A 25,151-nucleotide genomic window follows, 5' to 3' on the forward strand; every position below is an offset into this window, starting at 1 on the left:
AGACATGTAGATTATTCTAGAATATACATGGAAATGTAATGGAGGTAGGGTAACTAAAACAATTTTGGAAGAGAAGTATAAACTGGGAAGAATTAGCTTACCTAATCTCAGGACTATATGGTATTATTAGCAGAAGGATAGACAGATAGATCAATGGAACAGAAGAGAGAACCCAGAAATAGACTCATATAAATATGCTCAACTTATGTTTGACAAAGGTACAAAAGCAATGCAATGGAGGAAAGATAACCTTTTCAAGAAATGGTCCTGGAGTAATTAGACATACATAGGCAAAAAATTGAAAAAAATTCTTACATCTTTTACAAAAATTGTCTCAAATGGATAACTTACTTAAATGTAAAATTTAAAACTATAAAACTTATAGAAAAAAACATAGAAGAAAATCTTCAAGATCTAGAGGTAGGCAAAGAGTTCTTATACTTGATACCAATACCATGATCTATAAAAGGAAAAATTGATAAATTGTACTTCATCAAAATTAAAAATGTTTGCTTTGTAAAAAAAAAAATCTATTAAGGGATAAAAAGATAAGTATAGACTGAAGAAAATATTTGTAAGCCACATACCTGATAAAGAATGAATAGTGGGGGTAGGAGAGAAGTAGGTGTAGCTATAAAAGAGCAATGAAGCCATGAGAGGGACCCCTGTGGGATAGATTTGTTTCTTGGCTATATCAATGTCAATATCCTGGTTGTGATGTTGTTTGCAACATATTTTTTTTCAAGATATTATACCGTTGGAGAAAACTATGACAAGAGCACGTAAGATTTCTCTGTATTATTTTTACAGCTGCATGTGAATCAACAATTTCCAAAGAAAAAATGTAATTTAAAATATTAAGTTGTAAAAAATAAGAAGGTGGTGTGCATCTTTATTTGTAAAAATTTCTTTGTTTCACTCACACAGTAATAAGAACTTCCTATTTTGGCTGCTAAGAACATATCTTCTGTAATCTTTTGTATAATTACTTCCTGCTGCTATTAAAATTTTTTTAAAAAAGAACCTAAATGTGGGAAATAAAGCTAGTCTTGTTTCTAATTTTACACACATTGAACATATTTGAATTATTAATGCATAAATATTTGAAACGCCTAATTTAAAAAATAGTTTTGCAAGATAGTCATGATTATTTTAATGCTAGGATAAGTGTTTGTAAGAACAGACTTCATAGTTTGGAAGTCAAAGGCTCTCCAGTTCTTCAATATCTATGATGAGTTTGAAAGCACAGTTTTTTCAAATAAAACTATATGTAGTCTTCCCATTTCACATTTGAATAACTTATATGGAGAAACGGTTTCATATGGAGAAATATATTATGGATTTTCCATTTTAAAAGCTTTATACTCATTCCTATATATGCTAATTACTAGGGATATACTAAGAGTTTTATAATTTTGTGTCTTTTAATAGAAGATGAATATATATGTTAATCCATTGACCATTGACAAATATCTCCATATAAAAATGGTATAAATCGGGATCCCTGGGTGGCGCAGCGGTTTGGCGCCTGCCTTTGGCCCAGGGCGCGATCCTGGAGACCCGGGATCGAATCCCACATCAGGCTCCCGGTGCATGGAGCCTGCTTCTCCCTCCGCCTGTATCTCTGCCTCTCTCTCTCTCTGTGACTATCATAAATAAATAAAAAATTAAAAAAAAAATGGTATAAATCGAAGTGATAAAAGCAGAAAATATAAAGACTTTTAAAAATTTCTGCCTTTATTTTAAGTAAACAATTTAACACCTAGTGACTGTAAGAGTTTAATGTATAACAGAATTAGATTCTCTTTGTTCATGTTTTCCGCCCACCTGAATTTTCTTCAATACTCTTGAAAATGATGATTGTTTAAAAAAAATCAATGCTGCCAGTGGACTGAAAGTAGGAAAATGCTCATTGATGTAAAGATGAGAAACTCAAGAACTATTAGGATCTTCGCTTCATCTGTAACTTAATACTTCTTTTTGCTTTATCTGTAGTGTGATGTCCTAGGGGAAAGTGCAATCAATCTGAAATTTCATAGATGGTATTTTAATTTCAGTTCTCCCACTTCTTAAGTGTGAGACTATCTCTAAATCTCAAGTACATTGTAAAATGGAAAGAGTAATAGCTACTTTTAATACCAACACTATAGGATTAAATGAGATAACAAATCTCAAGTTCCTAGAAGAGAGTCTAGTCTTCTTAAGCACCTGATATTTACTCACACCCACTTTAACTTCCTTGTAGTGGTCATACTCTTTTTTCTATCTGTGTCTGGCCATAACTGTACAGCGAAGGATTGGTATTTTGCTTACCTGGAGATAGGAAGTTCTACATTTTTAGAATAAGTCTTAATCACATTAACCATTATATTCATTAAAAATGTACCCCGTTTAAAAGTTTTTTCCTTTCATTGAAAAGAAAAAACATAAAAATTGTTTTTAACTTATATGACATCTGTAATAAAAAGTTTAATAATTCTACACCTACTGAGTTGTCATCTGGACTCTCTCAGATCCTTTATACTGTTTTAAAAGTGATCAAAGCACAGAAGTATGAGAATTCTAACTCAAGAAGGTGAACGGATCCCAACTTTTTACATTCTCTCCCTCTGTATATACAATTAAAATTGTAAAATAAATATAAAAACAAGGATGAATCCATAGCAATTATGAAGAACAGTGAGTGGTACTATGGGAAGCATTTGGGAACTTCTGAAAGATAAAAGTGACTGGCATTGGATTTAGGCAGAAATTAGTCAGGGCAACTGAAGAACCTCAGCATCTTACACATGGATCAATTGATTTTGTTTGCCTACCAGATGGTAACAACTATCTCAGTAAGGGGAAGAGTCTGTTGAAGCTCCTACTGTGGGAATTGGAGCAGGAGAGAGAAATGGGGCAGTGCCTTAGGTAATTAAAAATGGTTGATCAAGAACACCAGACATTTGAGGAAAATGAACAATTCAAGAGGGAGGAACCAAGATCAATGAACAAAGTAAATGACTTTTGAGAAAACAGAATGACAGAAAAAGATTATAATCAATATCCATAGATTTGAGAGATTATTGAACTCCCAACATTAGGAACAGATAACTTTTAAAGTGTAATACTTGGAAAACAAGAAAAGCTATTGAAAATTAAAATTATGGGGCAGCCCTGGTGGTGCAACGGTTTGGCGCTGCCTGCAGCCTGGGGTGTGATCCTGGGGACCTGGGATCGAGTCCCGCATGGGGCTCCCTGCATGGAGCCTGCTTCTCCCTCTGCCTGTGTCTCTGCCTCTCTCTCTGTGTGTCTATGAATAAATAAATAAAAATCTTTAAAAAAAGAAAAAAGAAAATTAAAATTATGATCATTACACCTGAAGTCATGATAAAATGAGTAAAAGTTTTGTGCCTTATTTGTTCACTGATGTATCTCTAGAGCATAGAACAGTGTCTGACACAAGGCTGATGATCAGTATCTTTTTAAACAAATTAATGAAAGTGCTTTAGAATATCAAATTGTAAGATACTCCCAGAATATAAAACAAGGAGAAAAAAAATAAAAAATAAAACAAGGAGAATCAAAGAGATCCAATGTCTGTTAACTAAGAGCTCTATACTGTATGTTGGCAAATTGAACGTCAATAAAAATAAAATAATAATTTTTTTAAAATTTTAAAAACCTAGGAGCTCTAGAAGTAGTCCATAACAGTGTATTAGTATAGGAATAGACAAGTAGATCAACGAGAATATAATTCAGTCCAAAAATGCAGACCCAGTTATATTTGGAAATTTAGTGTATGATAAAGGTGACATTTCAAACCAGTGAAAGAATGATGGTATTGGGCAGGAGGCTATTATTTTGGGGATAAAATGCTTAGAATTAATTTTTTCACCATATACATAAAACATTCCAGGTGAATTAAAGTTCTGAAAGGAAATACTACTGATCTAGCCTCCCAGTTTTATTATCTACCTCATCCTCATTTTAAAAAGTGTTTAAGAAGGCACCTATTTTTATTACCATTGGCTTGGTAGGACTTTGCTTCGTAGTGATATACTTTATCAGTGGGCTAGTGTCTGGAAAGTCTTTCATTTTCACATATTTCTACTGATGTTACTAGGTAATTTTCTGACATTCAGCTGTCTTTGGGAACTCAGTTTGGAGGCTGCTTTTGCTTGGAGAATTTAATATCACCCTGACTTTTGGTAGTACCGCTTTTTCTGACACAAGAGCATCCCTCTAGTCCTATTTGACATTTTATTAGGAGGTTGATGAAGTCCCTTTATAATTAAGTTAATTTGAATGATTTAAAATCCACATAAATCTAAGTGGATTTTTTAAATGCCCTGTAGTTTAAATAACTTGAAATAATAGAAGAGGAAACATAAACATGGATATTTGAAACTTAGATTCCAATCCAGTGAATATCTGGAAGTGAATACACATGTTACCTAAATCCCAGTCAGGAATTACATGTTCTCATTTTATTCATATGTGAATCATATCTAACTGAGATGCAGAAATGCCATGAAATTTTTTAAGTTGCATCAGAATGTTATTTTTCTTTTTTGTCATAATAGGTCTTGATTAAGAGAATCTGCAATAAGTATAGGAAATGCATACCATCCTGTATGTCATATCAGTAAATTTACATGTTAGTCCTCTTTAGGGACTAAGATGGCACTGGCTTCATGGATGTGGGAACCAGCGCAGTCTCATTGGGCCCCTCACAAAGAAGGGCCCCATGCTTGGGATTTAATGCTTTGCGATTGCTGTCTAAAATCTTTAATGATTTTTATTTCTGAGTTTGTGTTTTGTAAGTGAAGTCTGTGGGAAAATGGAGCCTAGGCTTATCTGTGGTCCTGCCTCCTACATCTCCCCACCTTCCTGGGTGTGTTTCTTGGCCACCTGCTCCCCAAGTTGTGGTGCTATTGGCTAAGCCAGCAACTGCTGAGGCAGCAGTAAGACCCTGAGTGTGGGGAGGATGGAGGTTGGGTGCATTTGCAGGGCAGAGCACCTATGTGCCTATGAGGATGTGCTCTCAACCTGTGAGTGTCCCTATGCCCAAAGGAATAAGATATTAAGTAACAAATAAGACCATGGAAGACAGGAAACTGTTGTGGTTTTTTTTCCTGCTTTTAGGACAAAGAACCCCACATTTTCATGTTGCCACTGGTTCCATTAACTCTATGGAACTACCTCTGACTATTTTAGTCATTCACACAGCTGTTCCATTTCAGATCCTCAGAGACATTTCCTAATAAATCTATAGTAGTGGTCACCAACTTTTCTGTAAAAGACCAGAGAATGAAGTAGTTCAGTCTTTGTGGGTCATAATGTCTCTGTTGTTAACTACTTGACTCTGTTATGATAGTATGAAAATAGCCATAGACCACATGTAAATGAATGGATATATATCTTTTCCAGTCAAACTTCGTTTATGGACACTGAAATTTGAACTCGATATAATTTTCACCTGTCACTAATGTTATTTTTAGACTTTTTTAACCATTAAAAAATGTAAAAACCATCCCTAGCTCACAGGCTTTACCAAAATAAAAGCCTCAATGTGACCCATGATCTGTATAGTTTGCTGACTCTGGTTAAGTAAATATGTGTGGGAGCAAGTCCTTTGGAAAGTAGAGAGATAAGAGTATTGGTCCACAGGAGAGGGAGATGTTTTTGAGGAGTAGCCACAGTGAACACAGTACCACTCATTGAAACTTGAAACGTGGCAATTTTTATTTGTAATTTCAGTGAATTTGTGAAAACACTTTCTTGTACTATATGACTTAGGAAGATCCCATCAGGATTGTTAGGAAAATGGAATTATTAAAATCAACGTTTGAGCGAATATTTTAGAGTAATCTTCTTTAATCTCCATTTTTAATACTGTTACCATCTAATTATTCTTTTTTCCCATTGCTGTTATTTCATTTCTCCATGTAGATACCTTTTTTTAAATCCCACCTCTGTTCTTTGTGCTTTGAGGCACCACCCACTTGTCTCTAGATGAACACATGAACCTTCCTTCTAATCTAAGGCATTCTGCTAACTACTTATGTAATCTTGAGTAAATCCTTTAACCTCTCTAAGCCACTGCATTGTGCTATTTAGTGTAAAGTAATGCTAGCTGCTGCAAGCACAATTACACAACAGACAAACTCAGAATCTCAGCAGTTTAACATAAAGGAGATTTGCTTCAACTTCTCATAATGCCCAGTATGGGTTGAATAACCTTCCTTTGTCTTACTACTACATCTTCTAGAGAGTAAGAGAGGCACAGAGACTGACTGTCATTTGGTCAGGATTAGTTACAAGCCCCCAGCCTATGGTTGGACCACAGATATGGCCATAGACCATAGTTTGCTGATCCTTTTCTTAAAGTATTGCTAACATATAATAATTCTCATTCTTCATCATCTCAGATACTCAGCTTTGGGCAGTAACTCCCCTATCAATGTTCCTGGCTAATAATAAATTTGCTTCTGAAGAAGCAAGTGAGAACGTAGATAGGTGATCACTGATCCTTGGTTTCTTCTGTTTGGAATTTCCATTACCCTGTCTTCCTTCCTCTAGTTATTTTATTTGAAGCCCGTTACAGTAAGATCATAGCACTCTGCTCAAAGAAATAAAAGGAAATATGTAGATTTGCATAACTATGTATTAAACAGTTTATACTGACTCCCAGTAGCATACGAGCATACATCTTTTATACTTCTGGTATGGGAATGTATACATTTCTATTTTTCAGAAAAACAAAACAAAAAAACTTATCTTCTGGCATCTACCCAAGCAAAAATCTGTGAGTCAACTTAGACTCCTTCCTTAAAAATCAACCTTCAGATTCAATCAGATACCAAGACCTAAAGAGCTAACCTTATTAGCTCTCGATTAGAACTCTTTAACATATTCCTAATTAGTCTCCCTTCCCTTAATCCAGCCCTGACCAATCCATTCTTTAAACTGCTAAAATGAGTTTATTAAAATACATATCCAATAATGAAATCCTCTTGCTTGGAAATCATTCTGTGATTCCTTAAAACATTTAGGTTAAAGACAAACTCCTTAACATGGCATTAGAATGTTTTATGATTTGGACCCTGCAATTTGGGATATCTCGTGGCTTGAGACCTCCACTACCTCCCATTCTCTGCCCCATAGCCATTATGAACTATTTGTGGTTTGTACTTTTCTTCTCCCCATCCTTTTTTGTCAGCCTACCATCTCTGCTTCACTGAGATTCAACTCAGCCATAAATCATTGCTTGTGAAAGCCTTTCCTGATCTCCTCCCTAAAGTAGAGACTCACTTTTTATATTTTATGCCTCCACTTATAGCCCTTTTCACTGTACAGTATTGCACTAATGCATAATCCTTGGATGTTTCTTCCTTCATGTACCATCCCTTCTCCCACTTCAAGTCTATAATAACCTGGAGAACAGGGGCAATATCTTATTAGTCTTATTCCTATCGCATTGCTTACAAGGTATCTGCAATTTACTATACCCTAAGCAAATATTTTTAGAATGAATTACACAACGAGAAAATAGCCTGTTTGCTTTCATGATTGCATGACAAATTGTGATTCCAATATAATTAGAGCTTTGGGTAGTCAAGTTCAGAAATGGGTTTAAGAAATAGAAATAAAGGAGTCATATGTATCAGTTAGCTTGATCTTTATAAAGTTTATGAAAAAGAACATTATACAAACTTGGTCCACTGCTTATATATGAGGTGAAGCAAAATCATAATACAGTAAAACAAAGTGAAGATGATGGACATACCTGTGTTTCCACTGGAGACAGTGTCATATTTCATGTCTTTTAATTACTGTTACATAGACTAGTATAAAGAACATGAATGTGAAATTGAGATTTAGTAGCCCCAAACACAGACATTTCATGAGAAACTAAGCCTGACATTGCACCTCGATCTTTCATACTTCAAAATCAACTGAGTCCTATGTGGGGACTAATTTGAATTCTGCTACTGAGTTGATGTGTCATAATAATAAATGATTTGCCTGTATAACAGTGCCTATAAGTCTCTTTCATAAAAATATTGTAATGGTTAAATAATAAAGCATGTTGTGATAATTTACACTCTTTACATTAAAAAAACAGTAAAGGGGCCACCCTGGTGGCTCAGCAGTTTAGTGCCACCTTCAGCCCAGGGCATGATCCTGGAGCCCTGGGATCAAGTCCCATGTCGGGCTCTCTTCATGGAGCCTGCTTCGCCCTCTGCCTGTGTCTCTACATCTCTCTTTCTCTGTCTCTCTCTCTGTCTCTCATGAATAAATAAATAAAATCTTTTAAAAAATAAATAAAAATTTAAAAAAACAGTAAAACAGAGACCTTTTCAATATCATTGTCTATTTTAGATTATAGACTAAATGATATCTACTTAAAAAAAAGCATGATGAGCTGGAAGAGAGAGAGTAACTTGAATATTTTGCAGGATGATAATCTATAGAGTACATTGGTTAAGTTAACAAGTTTTTTTTTTTTTTTTTTTTTTTTTTAAATTTTATTTTATTTATTTATGATAGGCACACAGTGAGAGAGAGAGAGAGGCAGATACATAGGCAGAGGGAGAAGCAGGCTCCATGCACTGGGAGCCTGACGTGGGATTCGATCCCGAGTCTCCAGGATCGCGCCCTGGGCCAAAGGCAGGCGCCAAACCGCTGCGCCACCCAGGGATCCCAAGTTAACAAGTTTTTGAGGACAGTGAAAATGTTAGTAAACCAAAAGTTTATTGTACTTTGGGGATAGTAAAGTGCAGTAAATTTTATAATAAAGAAATTACAGTTAATCTCTTGTTAATATTATAGGAGATTGTTACTATTTCAGCAATAAGAATAAAAAGTAAGAAAAATTGGATTGATTCTTAGAAAATGCACACAATTCTGAGAGCCGAGAAGACTGCACTTTTAAAGGACAATGTTAGAAGAAAGCGTATATAATTAAAACTATGAGGAAAAAAAAAACCCAGAAAACTGCTATATGGAACATCCATTACTGGTGAAGAGTATAAGTTATATCTGTTATTACTCCGGATTTAACTTTTATGTTTAAATTGGTTTTTCTTGCTATTTGGGGATTAATTAAAATCCTTAAAAAAGGAAATCAAAGTTCACAAAAAATACCAAGTAGATTCTTAAGTCCTGGTAAATGTTCTATATAACTTTACTTAATTCTGATGGTCAAATTCCAGCATGGGGACAATATCTAATGCTATCAATTTCTTGGACTAAAACAGAACTGCCTTCATTATGCTTCAATGTTGTAAGAGCTATTTTATTATTAGATTCTATATCCTCAGGATCTGGCAAATGACATATGCTTAATAAACATTAGTTAAATGAAAGGTGACTTAAATTTGAAACTTTCCAAAGTGATTATTAAGAGAAATTCTGTGTACTATAGTTGTACAGCCTTCTGGGGAAATCTAACAAAAAGCCTAAGTTATGTTATTCACTATGCCAAAATATTTATTTAATTAAATAATATTTTCATTATCTAATTCATCAAGGGATTATTTTGCATCTTTCTGGAAAGCACAATATATTTTAAGTATAAAAACCAGATAGTTTAACTGATAAAATTATCACTTAGATTAAATCAGTTGGAAGATTGGGCTGAAGATGAACATGATCATATTAATACTCTCATCATACTCATTTATTTTAGCCTAAACAACGAACATCTATTGTGTCTTCTCTGGATTTTCACCGAATGAATCACAACCAAGAATATTTCGAAATCAACACATCTGCAGGATGTGCAAGCTTTACTTCCAGCCCTCCTATTAGTCCACCCACCTCTTCTGTGGGAACCACAGAAGTCAAGAACGAGGGAACTGGCCATACAGGTAAAGCAGTTTCAATTTATGAAGCTATATTTTTGAACTTTTAAACCTAAAGCCTTAATAAGGTGGAGGGATTAAGAGGAATCTTCATATAAATTTGCATTGTTTTTTGTTCATCTACAGGTATAGCAATGTAGGGCACTACTATTTTTGTCAGAGAGTTGATATAATATTCTTTTTGGATACATTTTTTTTTCTTTTTGGAAACATTAATGGCCTTTCAGGTGTTACATATGATTTATGATGATTTATGATGATGATTTAATGCTCTTATGGTAGTGAAATAACAAGAGACCCGGAAATGCTTTTCTTCCACTACTATTTACCCGTCTCCACACAGTGGTATCAACTCATCAATATGCAACTTTATTAATAGCTGCTTTGAGGCTACAGAACCGGTATCAATCTGGTAAGATTGAGTTGGGTGGTGTGGCCTAAGTGGACTTTCAATCTACTCAAGCCAAGGTGATTTTAGAGAGGAGAAGCTGTGAAGAAATGGTGCTGGGGGTAAGGGGAAGATTAAGGAAAGTAACCACACCTACTAGTAACATGTACCTGGTTCCACCCAATCAGATTTGCAATGTTTCTTTGGGGGTAAGAAGCTAAATAACTAGTATGGCCAAATGACAGAAATAAAACAATTTACATTAATTTAAAGTAAGTGAACTATTCCACTACTTTGTTTTAAAGAGATATAATTTTAAAATCCACTAGAAATGATTATGAAGTTTAGAATCATAAGGTATCATTTATATGGGTATTCCATGTAACCTTTATTCAAAATAAGTGTTGGGGCAGCCCTGGTGGCTCAGCGGTTTAGCGCCGCCTTCAGTCCGGGACATGATCCTGGAGACCCAGGATCAAGTCCCACATCAGGCTCCTTACATGGAGCCTGCTTCTTCCTCTGCCTGTGTCTCTGCCTCTGTCTCTCTCTCTGTGTCTCTCATGAATAAATAAAATCTTAAAAAAAAATGAGTGTGTTGTGTGACTATATAAATGTAGCCACCATACTTAAGTCCTTTACTCTGACTGTACTTTTAAGAGCACTGATAGAAATGTTCCAAAAATATGGCAAGAAAATTACTTCCCCCTAGGAAAACTAAGATTTTTAAATAATGATTAAGGGAAATAGTGACATAGATATTCTATGGAAGCTATTATCTAATCTTTTCATGGCAACCAGAGTGATATTTATAACATATAAATTAAAGTATATCACTATCATGCTTAAAATCAGTGGCTTCTCACTGAACTCTGAATAAAATCCAACTCTTCATGAAGGCCAATGAAGCTCAATATAGCCTAACTCTGACCAGCTCTGTAATCGAAACTTGAGCACTCATCTTGGTCCACACTGGCCTTCTTTTCTAGGCATTCTAGTCCTAGGCTTTTGTACTTCGGTTCCTGCCATGTAGAATCTTTATCTTCAAGTTTTCATGTGGCTGAGTGTTATTTGGGTTTTGACTCAAATACACTTTCTCATAGAGGCCTGCCCATATCACCTTATCTTGATTAAGCCCCTCAATATAATAACAATTACAATAATAAAGATGCAAAAAGAATAATCATAATAATATTAATAACCAATAAGTTTTAAGCAAAAACTTTAACACCATACATCATATACTGTTCAAGACATTTTGTGTATATTAACTCATTTAAATTTCATAACTGATATATGAATTAGATGTTATTATTTATAGACAAGGAAACATAGAAAGAGGATAAACTATATTTCAACATTGCTCTTGTCACTTCTGTCAAATTATCCTTTTTCCTTTTTCCATATCCTTATTTACTATGTAAAGTTGCACTGTTCACTTGTTTAGTTATTTATTATCTTCTCTCATCTTTCTGAAATTGTAAGCTAGAATGATTCCTGACACATTGTAGACACCAAAGTCAGGCTACCTAAATTTGTTTACCAACTGTGGGACTATACGTTACCTAGCTAGCTGAGATTTAACCTCTTTATAAAGCTATTGTTTTCTTAGATATAGAATTAAACTAACAATTAATTATATTAACTTACCCTATTTTATGGTAATGCATATAATTAGCACTGTGTCTGGCACATAGTTAGTGCTCAATAAATGTTAGTAGCTGTTAGTCACTGTGATATTAATGAAGCTTACCGCTAGTTCATTGAGCATGAGCATTTATATGTCTGCCACGTACCAGAGTCAGTAGGAGAGGAGGGATGGGATATTACTTGTGAATAAAAATGGACCCCAGAAAAGTTTCTGCATATATAATTATTACTCAGTTAATACTTGAATGACTATTCCAGATTTAAAACTCTAAAATGGGAAGATTGACAAGTACTCTGACACTTGCCTTAGGAAAATATCAGCTCTTTATTTTCATTAGTACACTGTTTTCTTGGATGATTTTAATTTTTGAATATTTTCAACAGTTCTTTGAGGTAGACAGAAAATTTTATTTATTTATTTATATAAAAATTAAGAGTAAAAGATACAATGAGTCTAGCCTCAAATCATTAACTACTAAAGGGAGAGGTTTAAAACACACACATTTTACTGCTGTCAGGAATTTGATGGCACTGTCCAGACATGTGAAGAAACTGTAATTTGCCACACAATCCAAAATTGATATTTCAGATCCAAAAATCTGACCTTTTAACAGTTGAAATGGTTTCAAACAGCATGTTACTATGGTTTCCTAATGTAATGTCACTTCCATGTTACATCAAAAGTTTTAGGATAGATTGTTACTTAGTAAAGGACAATGATGATTTGTTTTACATTAAAAAATAAAACTTTTAATTTTATAAATAAAACTTTTAAGGTAGACATTTATCAACTTGAGAAGTAGCATTCATTATATTATATGTAGATAATTTATTATACTTTGTACTTAAAAACCTGCCCATATGGGACTCCTAGGTGGCTCAGTCAGTTAAGCAACTGACTTGATTTCAGCTCAGGTCATGATCTCAGGGTCGTGAGATAGACCCTGTGTAGGGATCTGTGCTGGGTGTAGAGCCTGCTTAAGATTCTTTCTCCACCCCCCTCTCTCTACACTCCCTCAACCTCTAAAAGATACATACATACATACATACATACATACATAGATACCTGCACATATTGGCAGTACCACATGGTATACATTGAAAGAGAGTGAATTCGAGAGTTAGTTCTGTCACTGATTTGCTGGATATTTTTCATCAAATCACTTATCTTCTCTGATTTCCAATTTGCTCCTCTGAAAAAGGGATAAAGTATCTACTTTTTGAGTACTTGTAGTAATAAATGAGCTTATTTATGTGAACACATTTTATAGAATATGGAAACTACTATTTAATATTATCATCAGGGATCCCTGGGTGGCGCAGCGGTTTAGCGCCTGCCTTTGGCCCAGGGCGTGATCCTGGAGACCCGGGATCGAATCCCACGTCGGGCTTCCGGTGCATGGAGCCTGCTTCTCCCTCTGCCTGTGTCTCTGCTTCTCTCTCTCTCTCACTGTGTGCCTATCATAAATAAATAAAATTTAAAAAAAAATTTAAAAAAAAAAAAATAATATTATCATCAATATTATTTAATATTATTTTTTTCTTCTTTAAGATTATCATTAGAAATCTATAGTAATTTTACGATGGAAATAGCCTAAATATGTACACAGATCTGCACTTGTAGGTATCTGACCTTTTCTTAAATTAAAAACATAATCTAAATTATTAGATAAACCTACAGTTCATTTTGTAAATGATTACATGCACAAAAGAATCTTGACAAAATGTTATTTACAGAACAAAGACTAATATACCCTCAAAAATGAATTGTATACTGTAAAACACATTGAATAAGTGACCGAATGAATTTATTATAACAGAGACATTTCAAAAGTAGCCTGGTTTATAATAAAGCTTCCTACTTGTAAGGCACTGCCTTATATGTTCCAAGTATCAGTTTGTGAAGCATCAAAAATGGTTGTTAAAGTGAAAGAACTGTGGAGTTGGACCCACTGTGGGATGATATGAATAGATTTGCATTTAATTAGAAATATGGTTCCACTATTAAAATTTGAGATAAAATTGGAGGTGGGGAGATACAATGTCATCAGCTATGAAAAGATGTAAATGGATTTGAGAGACACAAGGAAATAACAGGTTATGATAACTGATTGGATGTATGATGGTAAAAGGGAAAAGTTGAAGGAAGCCTCCAAAGTTTCTGGCTTAAACACATTCGTCAAATCATACTGCTATTTCCTGAAGTATGAATATTTGTAAGTAAGAAGGGGGTGCAGGTGGATTATGTAGGAACTAATAGGCTATTATAAGGACTTTGGCTTTTTATTCAGGGTGAAATGAGGAAAAAATTCAGGTCATTGAGAAGATGGGTGACTAATGATCTAACTTCTATTTATGAGGATTACTCTGTTTTGTTGAGAATGGATTGAAGAAGGGGAACAGAGTAGAAATAGGAAGGCCAGTTAGGAGGTTATTATTGCGATGCAGTAAAATGAGAGATGAAGTTAACTCAGATCAAAGGTGAAACAGTAGAGGTATAGAGAAATGGATGGATATTAGACATATCTTTAAGGAAGATCCAACAGGATTTCATGGTGGAGTAGATGTAGTGTATGAGAAAAGAAATAAGGAAAACAGCAAGAATGGATTTACTATGATCTGACATGTGAGAGGTTGTCAAAAGAGCAGGTTTGGTGAGGAGGAAGAAATACCAAGAGTTCATTTAAAGTTTGAGAAGCCTACTTGGTATGTGAATAGATGTGTTGAGTAGCAGCAGAAGGTCCAGTCTAAAGATACAAATGTGAACATCATTATTATACAGATGATATGGAGTGGGTATAGATAGAAAACCAAAAACTGAGCTCAATGAAAGAGGGGATAAAAGGCAACATTAGCAAAGAAGATTGAGAAGGAATAACCTGTTAAGTAGGAGGAAACCTTCTGGTGAGTGTTGTGTTCTGAAGTCAGATGAAAAAAAAAGTTATTAAGAAGAAAAGTGTGATCAACTTTGCCAAATGTAGCTAACAAGTTGAGTAGGAAGAGGACTGAGTCAGAATTGCCTAGTGGGCATAACAATGTGGAAGTAACTGCTGTCCTTGAAAGAGGAATTTGGCTGAAATACATGGGGCAAAAACCCAACATAATGGGTTTAAAAGAGGAGAGGACTTAAAACAAATAAAAACTACCTTTTCAAGAAATTTCTTCCAAGGAGAATTATAAAAGTGCAGTGAAGGAGGAGAAAGAGAGAATCGGTTCTATTAGCCAAGAAGAGAGGTCAGCTTTAGACAAGACCATGAGAAATAGGCAAGAAAGATGTTTCCAGTGTGGATATAAATGCTAGAAAGGGATCCATGTGGGGAGAATCTGAGAAATATCTATTCTGATAATTTCTATTTTCTCTGTTAAGGAGAAAGCAGCAGCATCAGTTGAGATGAAGGAGGGAGGAGGAGATGTGGGGACTGAGGAAAGAGAATATGGAATGAGAGTTGTTTAGGAGAAAGAAACAGTGATTGGAAGAGGGAGATATAATATAATTGCTTGGCGGCATTAAGACCCCATTTGAAGTTCATATTCATGGACTTAAAGTTAGATTAGCCCATATGGTTCTGTCTTTTTCTGCAGCTCAGTTCAGTTGGAGGAACACAAATGCATAGTTTTCGGAGAGTTGAATTTCAGAATGTGTTTTTGTCAAATGGGTATATTGAAGAGCAGGGAAATACGAATGCAAGAGAATGAGAGTAATGTTTGACCATAAAATTCAAGATGGAGAAGGAGGAAAAGAAGGACAACAAGGGAACAAGTAACATTGAAAAATCAAAAGGATCATTGGATTGGGGATTCCAGTAGGATCAAAGAATTGCTGGAGTCAAGGTACTAAAGTGGGCTAGGTAGTTCAGAGAGGTAGTGCAGAGAGGGATGCACAAGAAACCAGGAACAATTATAATTACTGATAATTACAGAATCTTAGATCTGTATGAAGATAAGTGGCTGAGTTAGCCTCTCCCTCCATAAAATAGCTTTACATGCTGTGGTTAAATCAGTGCAATTTTTTTAGAAGAAACATTTGATATAAAAAACCATGTTTATTTCTATATTGATCTCCATTCATATTTAAATTAAACTTTCCATTTCCATTCCATACATTGATCTCCAAACATATTTAAATTAACTTTCTAATTATGAAACAGATTAACTTTATTTTTTTGTATTTTTATTTATTTTTTTATTTTTTTATAATAAATTTATTTTTTATTGGTGTTCAATTTGCCAACATACAGAATAACACCCAGTGCTCATCCCGTCAAGTGCCCCCCTCAGTGCCCATCACCCATTCACCCCCACCCCCCGCCCTCCTCCCCTTCCACAACCCCTAGTTCGTTTCCCAGAGTTAGGAGTCTTTATGTTCTGTCTCCCTTTCTGATATTTCCCACACATTTCTTCTCCCTTCCCTTATATTCCCTTTCACTATTATTTATATTCCCCAAATGAATGAGAACATATAGTGTTTGTCCTTCTCCGATTAACTTATTTCACTCAGCATAATACCCTCCAGTTCCATCCATGTCGAAGCAAATGGTGGGTGTTTGTCGTTTCTAATGGCTGAGTAGTATTCCATTGTATACATAAACCACATCTTCTTTATCCATTCATCTCTCGATGGACACCGAAGCTCCTTCCAGAGTTTGGCTATTGTGGACATTGCTGCTAGAAACATCAGGTGCAGGTGTCCCGGCGTTTCATTGCATCTGTATCATTGGGGTAAATCCCCAACAGTGCAATTGCTGGGTCGTAGGGAACCTCCACACAGTTTTCCAGAGTGGCTGCACCATTTCACATTCCCACCAACAGTGTAAGAGGGTGCCCTTTTCTCCACATCCTCTCCAACATTTGTGGTTTCCTGCCTTGTTAATTTTCCCCATTCTCACTGGGGTGAGGTGGTATCTCATTGTGGTTTTGATTTGTATTTCCCTGATGGCAAGTGATGCAGAGCATTTTCTCATGTGCATGTTGGCCATGCTTATGTCTTCCTCTGTGAGATTTCTGTTCATGTTTTTTGCCCATTGCATGATTGGATTGTTTGTTTCTTTGGTGATGAGTTTAATAAGTTCTTTATAGATCTTACAAACTAGCCCTTTATCTGGTACATCATTTGCAAATATCTTCTCCCATTCTGTAGGTTGTCTTTTAGTTTTGTTGACTGTAACCTTAGCTGTGCAAAAGCTTCTTATCTTGATGAAGCCCCAATAGTTCATTTTTGCTTTTGTTTCTTTTGCCTTCGTGGATCTTGCAAGAAGTTACTGTGGCTGAGTTCAAAAAGGGTGTTGCCTGTGTTCTCCTCTAGGATTTGGATGGAATCTTGTCTCACATTTAGATCTTTCATCCATTTTGAGTTTATCTTTGTGTAGGGTGAGAGAGAGTGGTCTAGTTTCATTCTTCTGCATGTGGATGTCCAGTTTTCCCAGCCCCATTTATTGAAGAGACTGTCTTTCTTCCAATGGATAGTCTTTCCTCCTTTATCGAATATTAGTTGACCATAAAGTTCAGGGTCCACTTCTGGGTTCACTATTCTGTTCCACTGATCTGTGTGTCTGTTTCTGTGCCAGTACCACACTGTCTTGATGACCACAGCTTTGTAGTACAACCTGAAATCTGGCATTATGATGCCCCCAGCTATGGTTTTCTTCTTTAAAATTCCCCTGGCTATTCGGGGTCTTTTCTTTTTTTTTTTTTTTTTTTCGGGGTCTTTTCTGATTCCACACAAATCTTAAAATAATTTGTTCTAACTCTGTGAAGAAAGTCCATGGTATTTTGATAGGGATTGCATTAAACGTGTAAATTACCCTGGGTAACATTGACATTTTCACAATATTAATTCTGCCAATCCATGAGCATGGAATATTTTTCCATCTCTTTGTGTCTTCCTCAATTTCTTTCAGAAGTGTTCTATAGTTTTTAGGGTATAGATCCTTTACCTCTTTGGTTAGGTTTATTCCTAGGTATCTTATGCTTTTGGGTGCAATTGTAAATGGGATTGACGCCTTAATTTCTCTTTCTTCAGTCTCATTGTTAGTGTATAGAAATGCCATTGATTTCTGGGCATTGATTTTGTATCCTGCCACGCTACCAAATTGCTGTTAGAGATCTAGCAATCTTGGGGTGGAGGCTTTTGGGTTTTCTATGTAGAGTATCATGTCATCGGCGAAGAGGGAGAGTTTGACTTCTTCTTTGACAATTTGAATGCCTTTAATGTCTTTTTGTTGTCTAATTGCTGAGGCTACAGGCATCAGGAATGGATGCTGTATTTTGTCGAATGCTTTCTCTGCATCTAATGAGAGGATCATATGGTTCTTGGTTTTTCTCTTGCTGATATGATGAATCACATTGATTGTTTTACGAGTGTTGAACCAGCCTTATGTCCTGGGAATGAATCCTACTTGGTCATGATGAATAATTTTCTTAATGTATTGTTGGATCCTATTGGCTAGTATCTTGTTGAGAATTTTTGCATCCATGTTCATCAGGGATATTGGTCTGTAATTCTCCTTTTTGATGGGGTCTTTGTCTGGTTTTGGAATTAAGGTGATGCTGGCCTCATAGAACGAATTTGGAAGTACTCCATCTCTTTCTATCTTTCCAAACAGCTTTAGTAGAATAGGTATGGTTGCTTCTTTCAACGTTTGATAGAATTCCCCTAGGAAGCCATCTGGCCCTGGACTTTTGTGTCTTGGGAGGTTTTTGATGACTGCTTCAATTTCCTCCCTGGTCATTGGCCTGTTCGGGTTTTCTATTTCTTCCTGTTCCAGTTTTGGTAGTTTGTGGCTTTCCAGAAATGCGTCCATTTCTTCTAGATTGCCTAATTTATTGGCGTACAGCTGTTCATAATATGTTTTTAAAATCGTTTGTATTTCCTTGGTGTTGGTAGTGATCTCTCCTTTCTCAGTCATGATCTTATTAATTTGATTCTTCTCTCTCTTCTTTTTAATAAGGCTGGCTAATGGCTTATCTATCTTATTAATTCTTTCAAAGAACCAACTCCTGGTTTTGTTGATCTGTTCCACAGTTCTTCTGTTCTTGATTTCATTGAGTTCTGCTCGAATCTTTATTAACTCTCTTCTTCTGCTGGGTGTAGGATCTATTTGCTGTTTTTTTCTCTAGCTCCTTTATGTGTAAGGCTAGCTTTTGTATTTGAGTTCTTTCCAGTTTTTGAATGGATGCTTGTATTGCGATGCATTTCCCCTTCAGGACTGCTTTTGCTGCATCCCAAAAATTTTGAATGGTTGTATCTTCATTCTCATTAGTTTCCATGAATCTTTTTAATTCTTCCTTAATTTCCTGGTTGACCCTTTCATCTTTTAGCAGGATGGTCATTATCCTCCACGTGTTTGAAGTCCTTCTAAACTTCTTGTTGTGATTTAGTTCTAATTTCAAGGCATTATGGTCTGAGAATAAGCAGGGGATGATCCCAATCTTTTTTTTTTTAAAGACTTTATTTTTATTTTATTTTATTTTATTTTTAAGATTTTATTTATTTATTCATGATAGACATGGGAGAGAGAGGCAGAGACACAGGCAGAGGGAGAAGCAGGCGCCATGCAGGGAGCCTGATGTGGGACTCGATCCGGTGTCTCCAGGGTCACACCCCGGGCTGAAGGCGGCGCTAAACCGCTGCACCACCAGGGCTGCCCAATCCCAATCTTTTGGTATCGGTTCAGACCTGATTTGTGACCCAGTATGTGGTCTATTCTGGAGAAAGTTCTATGTGCACTTGAGAAGAATGTGTATTCAGTTGACTTTGGATGTAAAGTTCTGTAGATATCTGTGAAATCCATCTGGTCCAGTGTATCATTCAAAGCAGATTAACTTTACCCTAAATTCGTCTCTTCTGTACTTTGTTCCACCCTTCTCTGAGATGCTAAGACCTCTTTTCTTGTTCCCTGGCTGCCCAGGGCCCCCTGAGGGTGGGGTTCCATTGAGAATCACTCCTTCAGGGAGCTTGTTTTCCTCTTGACCACCATGCATCTCCTTCTCATATGAAACATTCCAATGACCTGAGAGGCCACATAGGATATTTCAGTCTTTGGGGTACCCCTAATTGTTGTCAATGTGTTCTTTTTGCTCAGGTAGTAGGCTTTTTTTAAAAATAGAGGCAGTGAGGGAGCCCTGGGTGGCTCAATGGTAGAGTGCCTGCCTTCAACTCAGGGCATTATCCTGGGATCTTGGGATCAACTCCCACAACGGGCTCCCTACAGGGAGCCTGCTTCTCCTCTTGCCTATGTCTCTCTTTCTATCTCTCTGTGTCTCTCAAGGATAAATAAATACAATCTATAAAAATTAATAAAAGTAATAAAATAGAGGTAGTAAACAGTGGTAGAATTCTGCCTCTTTTTTTGAGAGAGAGAGAGCGAGAGAAGAGAAAGCATGAGTGGAGGGGGAGAGACAGAGGGAGAGGAGGTAAGAGAGAGAATTTTAAGCATGCTCCATACCCAACATGAAGCCTGACACAGCTGGATCTCATGACCTTGAGATCATGACCTGAGCTGAAATCAAAAGTCAGATGCTTAACTGACTGAGCCACCCAAGCATCCCTAGAATTCTGCATCTATTTTTTTTAAAGGTTTTTTATTTATTTTAGAGAGAGAGAGAGAGAGAGAGAGAGAGAGAAAGCAGGAGCAGGAGGGGCAGAGGGAGAGTGAGGGAGAATCTCAAGCAGACTCTGTACTGAACATAGAGTCCAATATGGGGCTCAGTCTCATGACCCTGAAATAATGACTTGAGCTGAAACCAAGAGTTTTGCTTTACTGACTGCACCACCTATGCACCCCTTCTGCATCTATTTTAAAGGTAGAGGCAACATGTATTTTGGATGTATTCAATACAGAGTGTGAGAAAATGTTAGGATACCAAAGGTGTGGCTCAAGGATTTGGGGCCCTCCTGACCATTGGAAGAATGGAATTTATGAGGAAGCTCAGTTTAGGTCATTTAAATTTGAAGCACTATTGGATATCCAAGTGGACAAGCCAAGTAGGTAGCTGAGACAGTGGGGTAAGGTGGAGGGAAGCTACATGATAATTTTATGTTTATCAAAAGTCAAGGATGTCAGTTTTAAAAGATTGAGAAACAGTGCCTTACCCAAAAAGAGTGGCCTCTGTGAGATCTGAGTTCCTCAATGAAGATATCTATCCTGCACAGGTGTGTTGTGAATTACTGGGGAAGAGGAAGTTGAGTTAACTACCCTAGGTAACTAATTATCTCTAGTTTTGTTAGTAGTTTCAAACCATCACCTCTTGCTGGAGAAAACTGATAGGAAAGGGGATATCTAAAAAAAGTAAGGTGGAAAAGTACTTCCTCCCAAATGGGAGAAATAACAAAAAACAAAAGCTTCTAAGCACTTAGCAGCATAGGATGCTTTTTTGCAAGGGAGAAGAAACATTAGAGGAGAACTAAAATTAGAACAGAGAAGGTGGCATGGACCTTTCACGCTGCTTGGGGATTGCCAGAAAGACAAACGAAGGCCTTCCTTTTAATTAGTTCACACAGAATGAAAATAGTCCTCCTGAAGCTGAAACAGTGTTATTCTAGCAGCCAACTACACACAGGCAGCTGAGGGGAGCTTTGGCCTTTAGCTGGCGTGAAGAGCAAAGCCAGGCTGTTGAGGTGATCACTAAGCTCCATGCTGAGGTTTAGGATGAGCTGATAGAATGATGTATATTTATACCTTTGAGGTTTATTTCCTTAAAAATATGCATTAAACAAATTATCTTAAGTATTGATTATTAAATGCGGTGCTTTCAAGAGACCCTGATTTTAGGTCCAAAAGGAAAGCTTTTTATAAAAAGCACAAATATAGCACAAATATATTCTTTTTAAGATGCATTTTATTTATTTTAGAGAGAGAGAGAGAGAGGAGCTTGAGGGGGAAGGGCATAGGAAGAGGGAGAGAAAGAAACACAAGCAGACTCCATGCTTAGTGTGGAGCCTGACCCAGAGCTTGATCTCATGAGCCTGAAATCAGACCTGAGCCAAAAACAAGAGTCAGATGTTCAACCGACTGTGCCACCCAGGTGCCCCTGTAATTGCAAAAACATATTCTTATCAGTTCTTGATAAATCATAAAATGCCACTTCTATACTTTCTTGTTTCCTCTTACAGCTCTGGGATCTCATGACTTTTCTTCACTGCCTTTCTGCACACATTGCACACCACATAGAAGGCAACGTGTAGGTTAGTAGGTACTTGACAAAAAAAGACAATATTAACTTAATACTTAAAAATATGAAAATATCTTTCATAGAATATTGGGGTAATATGGCTTAGTGCAAACAATTAGGTGAGAACTTATTATTCTCAATGAAATTAGTTAAAATAAGACTATTGGTTTCTCAGGGCAGCATAAAATAGAGTGTGGCTGTGAGACTATCTGAATGACTGATCTCATGCAGGGGTCCGCAGAGCTTTGCTAGGAAGATTTAGGCTCTGAGACACAAAGAGGAATTAACTAGGCCAAGGTGGGGTGGGAAGATTATACTTCAAAGAAGGACTACCATCTTGGGGGAAAAAAAATCCCTAGGGTAGAAATTAACATGAAACTACAGGTCCCAGAGAAAGGGGAGAAAATGGCAGGAGCTGAGTCTACAGAGGAAGTAAAAGGCCAATCACTCAGGGCCTTGTAGGCTATGTTCAAGATTTTAAGTCTTTATCCTAAGGCCCAAAGAGACCTAAAAGCAATGACTAGTTGCTGGTAGGCTGGTAAGCAAGAAGCAATGATGTAATTTGCATTTTATTGTCAGATGGCTCCCATTTGTTCTATGAACTGGAAGCAAAGTCATCCTTTGTGAGGGATCAATAAGGGCAAAGATTGAGGAGAGTGGAGAAAGTTTAAATTATCTCTTTGTCCAAATTCCTAACAAATGGTTAGCATGTGGGCCCTGCAGGCAACATAGAAGGGATAGACAGTAGGGTGTGAGTATCCCTCCCAGTGTGCCTACAGCTTGTGGATGATATAGTTAAGTCAAAATTGTTACCACCAGGGCCAGCTCTTTCTGGCTGCCCACCTCAGCTCATCTCTCACTGGTGAGGTGGACCCAGCACATCAGCCATGTCTGCCATCTGTCCACTATGGCCTCTGTTGCAGTCTTCTTTCCTTGCCAAGCTGTCCCCTTGACAGCCTACTTGACTTTCAGCCCAGATGCCTCTGAAGCCCCCTTCTGGAGGCCACAGAAAACCCTGGGTATCATACGTAAGGACAGTAAGAAGGACTTAGAAAAATTTATCAAGACCTTGCCAGTCCATACCATGCAGAACTACCAAGTGTATTCAGAAGTGCCCAGAATCTAGATGGGATTTGGAGCCTAGACCCCTCTTTCCATATGTTCTCCTAATACCTATTATATTACAGGCTTTCCAGATAAAATTGGAAAGAAAAGCTTAGGACACACATACACAGAACTATTTTTCAATTTTCCCTATCTCATCCCGTTTCCTTCTTTAAAATTTCTGGGGCTTATACCTTCTTCCTCTTCTGGGCATTAAGTCTCCAGTCTAGGACTGGGGGAAGAGAGGTCCTAATAAACAAAATTTAAGAATGGAAATATATCAATATCGTCTTTGAAAAATACTATCCCTATTACATTGAACCAGTGCCACTAAATGGAAAAATCTATGAATATAGTGCATGCCTAATTAATATAGCTTCACAAATGCTTAATAACTGTGACCATTATTATTATCTATGTTGCTGTTATTACTACAGGTTTAGGCAACAAAGAGAGCCTAGACTCTAAAAATTCCGTAAAACGCAGAGCAGCCAGGTGCTAGGAGTCCAGCCAGGCAATCAGAATCTTAAATCCACAAAGCTGCTTGGAACTGGCAGGTCAGTCTGCTGATGAGCAGGGTTGGAATTTCTATTTGTTCTGTTTCATGTGTTCTGGGTGTGAGGGCAGCAAAAGCTGGAGTTATGTTATTGCTGAGGAAAGCCAGACTTTCAACAAGTGCTAATCTATCCAAAATCAAAGCAAAAGCAAAAGAACGATTGTTCCAGAGTTTTTGTGTTGAACATCTCCTTTTCTTAAAATTTATTTTATTTATTTATTTTTAAAGATTTTATTTATTTATTCATGAAAGACAGAGAGAGAGGGAGAGAGAGAGAGAGAGAGGCAGAGACACAGAAGCCTGATGTGGGACTCGATCCCGGGTCTCCAGGATCACACCCCAGGCCAAAGGCAGGCACCAAACTGCTCTGCCATCCAGGGATCCCCGAACATCTCTTTTTTTTTTTTTTAATTAATTAATCTTTCATTAACTCAATTTTCTCTTGCTTGTACCTTCTGTTAATTTGTGTGAAAATACAACTGCTTTGAATTTTCTTTGCAATTCAGATTCAGGGCTGCATATATCTCTCTAGTGATCTTGTCCAGTTTGCTTGATAGATTTTTCTCTACCAGACAGCTTATATCTCTTGAAAAATCTCCCTATCAGTTATATTTGTATGATATCCATATAGGTGATGATTATAATTAAATATAATATGGTAGAAGAAAAGTTAACTGTTTTTTTTTTTTTTTTTTTTTGATGGAGGAACAAGTTATTTCCAGGTTTGTGCTGTGGAGAAATCCCCTCTTTATATTCAGTTGAAAATCATTTCCAAAGTGCTAGGCCTTTTTCTGAATTCACATCTTCTATCTCTACAATCTCCTTTGGGAGAACGTTTTTCCTTTTTTCCTCTACACCTTGTCTATTTTGGGGCGGTGCCCTTTGTGGGATCTGCCTAGCCCTTGAAAGCAGGCTTCTCTTTTATGCATCCTGACATGAGTGAGCAAGCCTATGATTGAACTTGTTCCATATTTCTCCCAGATAACCTCCTACCTCCTTGCTGGACCAGTTGTTCCCTGCCTGTCTGGCTCTAGGCTCTGTAATTTCTACTTTTCCACTTGACTCATGGCATCTGTTATTAGGCAGAATTCTATGATGACCTCGTGATTTCTGACCCCCTTGAGTGTGTATGCAGTCCTGGACACCAACACCTCGCTTGCAGCCTGGTGAGACCCTTCTAGGGGGACCAATTACCACACACTCAGACTCCTGACTCCTTTAACTGAGATAATAAATGTTGTAAGACACTGTTTTGTGCGTGTGTGTGTGTGTGTGTGTGTGTGTGTGATTTGTTACATAGAGGCAGAAAATTAATACAGTGTCCAATGTTCCCTTGATTTGGGAGAAAAGAAGACTGTCTCCATCTTTCCTGGCCCCAAAGGAACCTCCCTGATCAGCACCCATCCCTTGCTCTCATCGAGATTATACACATGGT

The 25,151-nt window shown here is 36.8% G+C and overlaps 1 protein-coding gene across 13 annotated transcripts in view; it reads left to right on the plus strand.

Annotated features, from left to right (window-relative positions):
* ANKS1B (ankyrin repeat and sterile alpha motif domain containing 1B) overlaps positions 1–25,151 on the plus strand; it is a 1,017,748-nt gene that overhangs the window by 424,974 nt on the left and 567,623 nt on the right. For all 13 annotated transcript variants that reach the window (XM_041737915.1, XM_041737908.1, XM_041737909.1 and 10 more), the window contains exon 12: positions 9,677–9,857. In XM_041737915.1, coding sequence (XP_041593849.1) covers positions 9,677–9,857 — 181 coding nt within the window. The remainder of the gene's footprint in view (positions 1–9,676; positions 9,858–25,151) is intronic.

This window comes from Vulpes lagopus, chromosome 23, assembly GCF_018345385.1.
Source record: "Vulpes lagopus strain Blue_001 chromosome 23, ASM1834538v1, whole genome shotgun sequence".
Taxonomy (NCBI): domain Eukaryota; kingdom Metazoa; phylum Chordata; class Mammalia; order Carnivora; family Canidae; genus Vulpes; species Vulpes lagopus.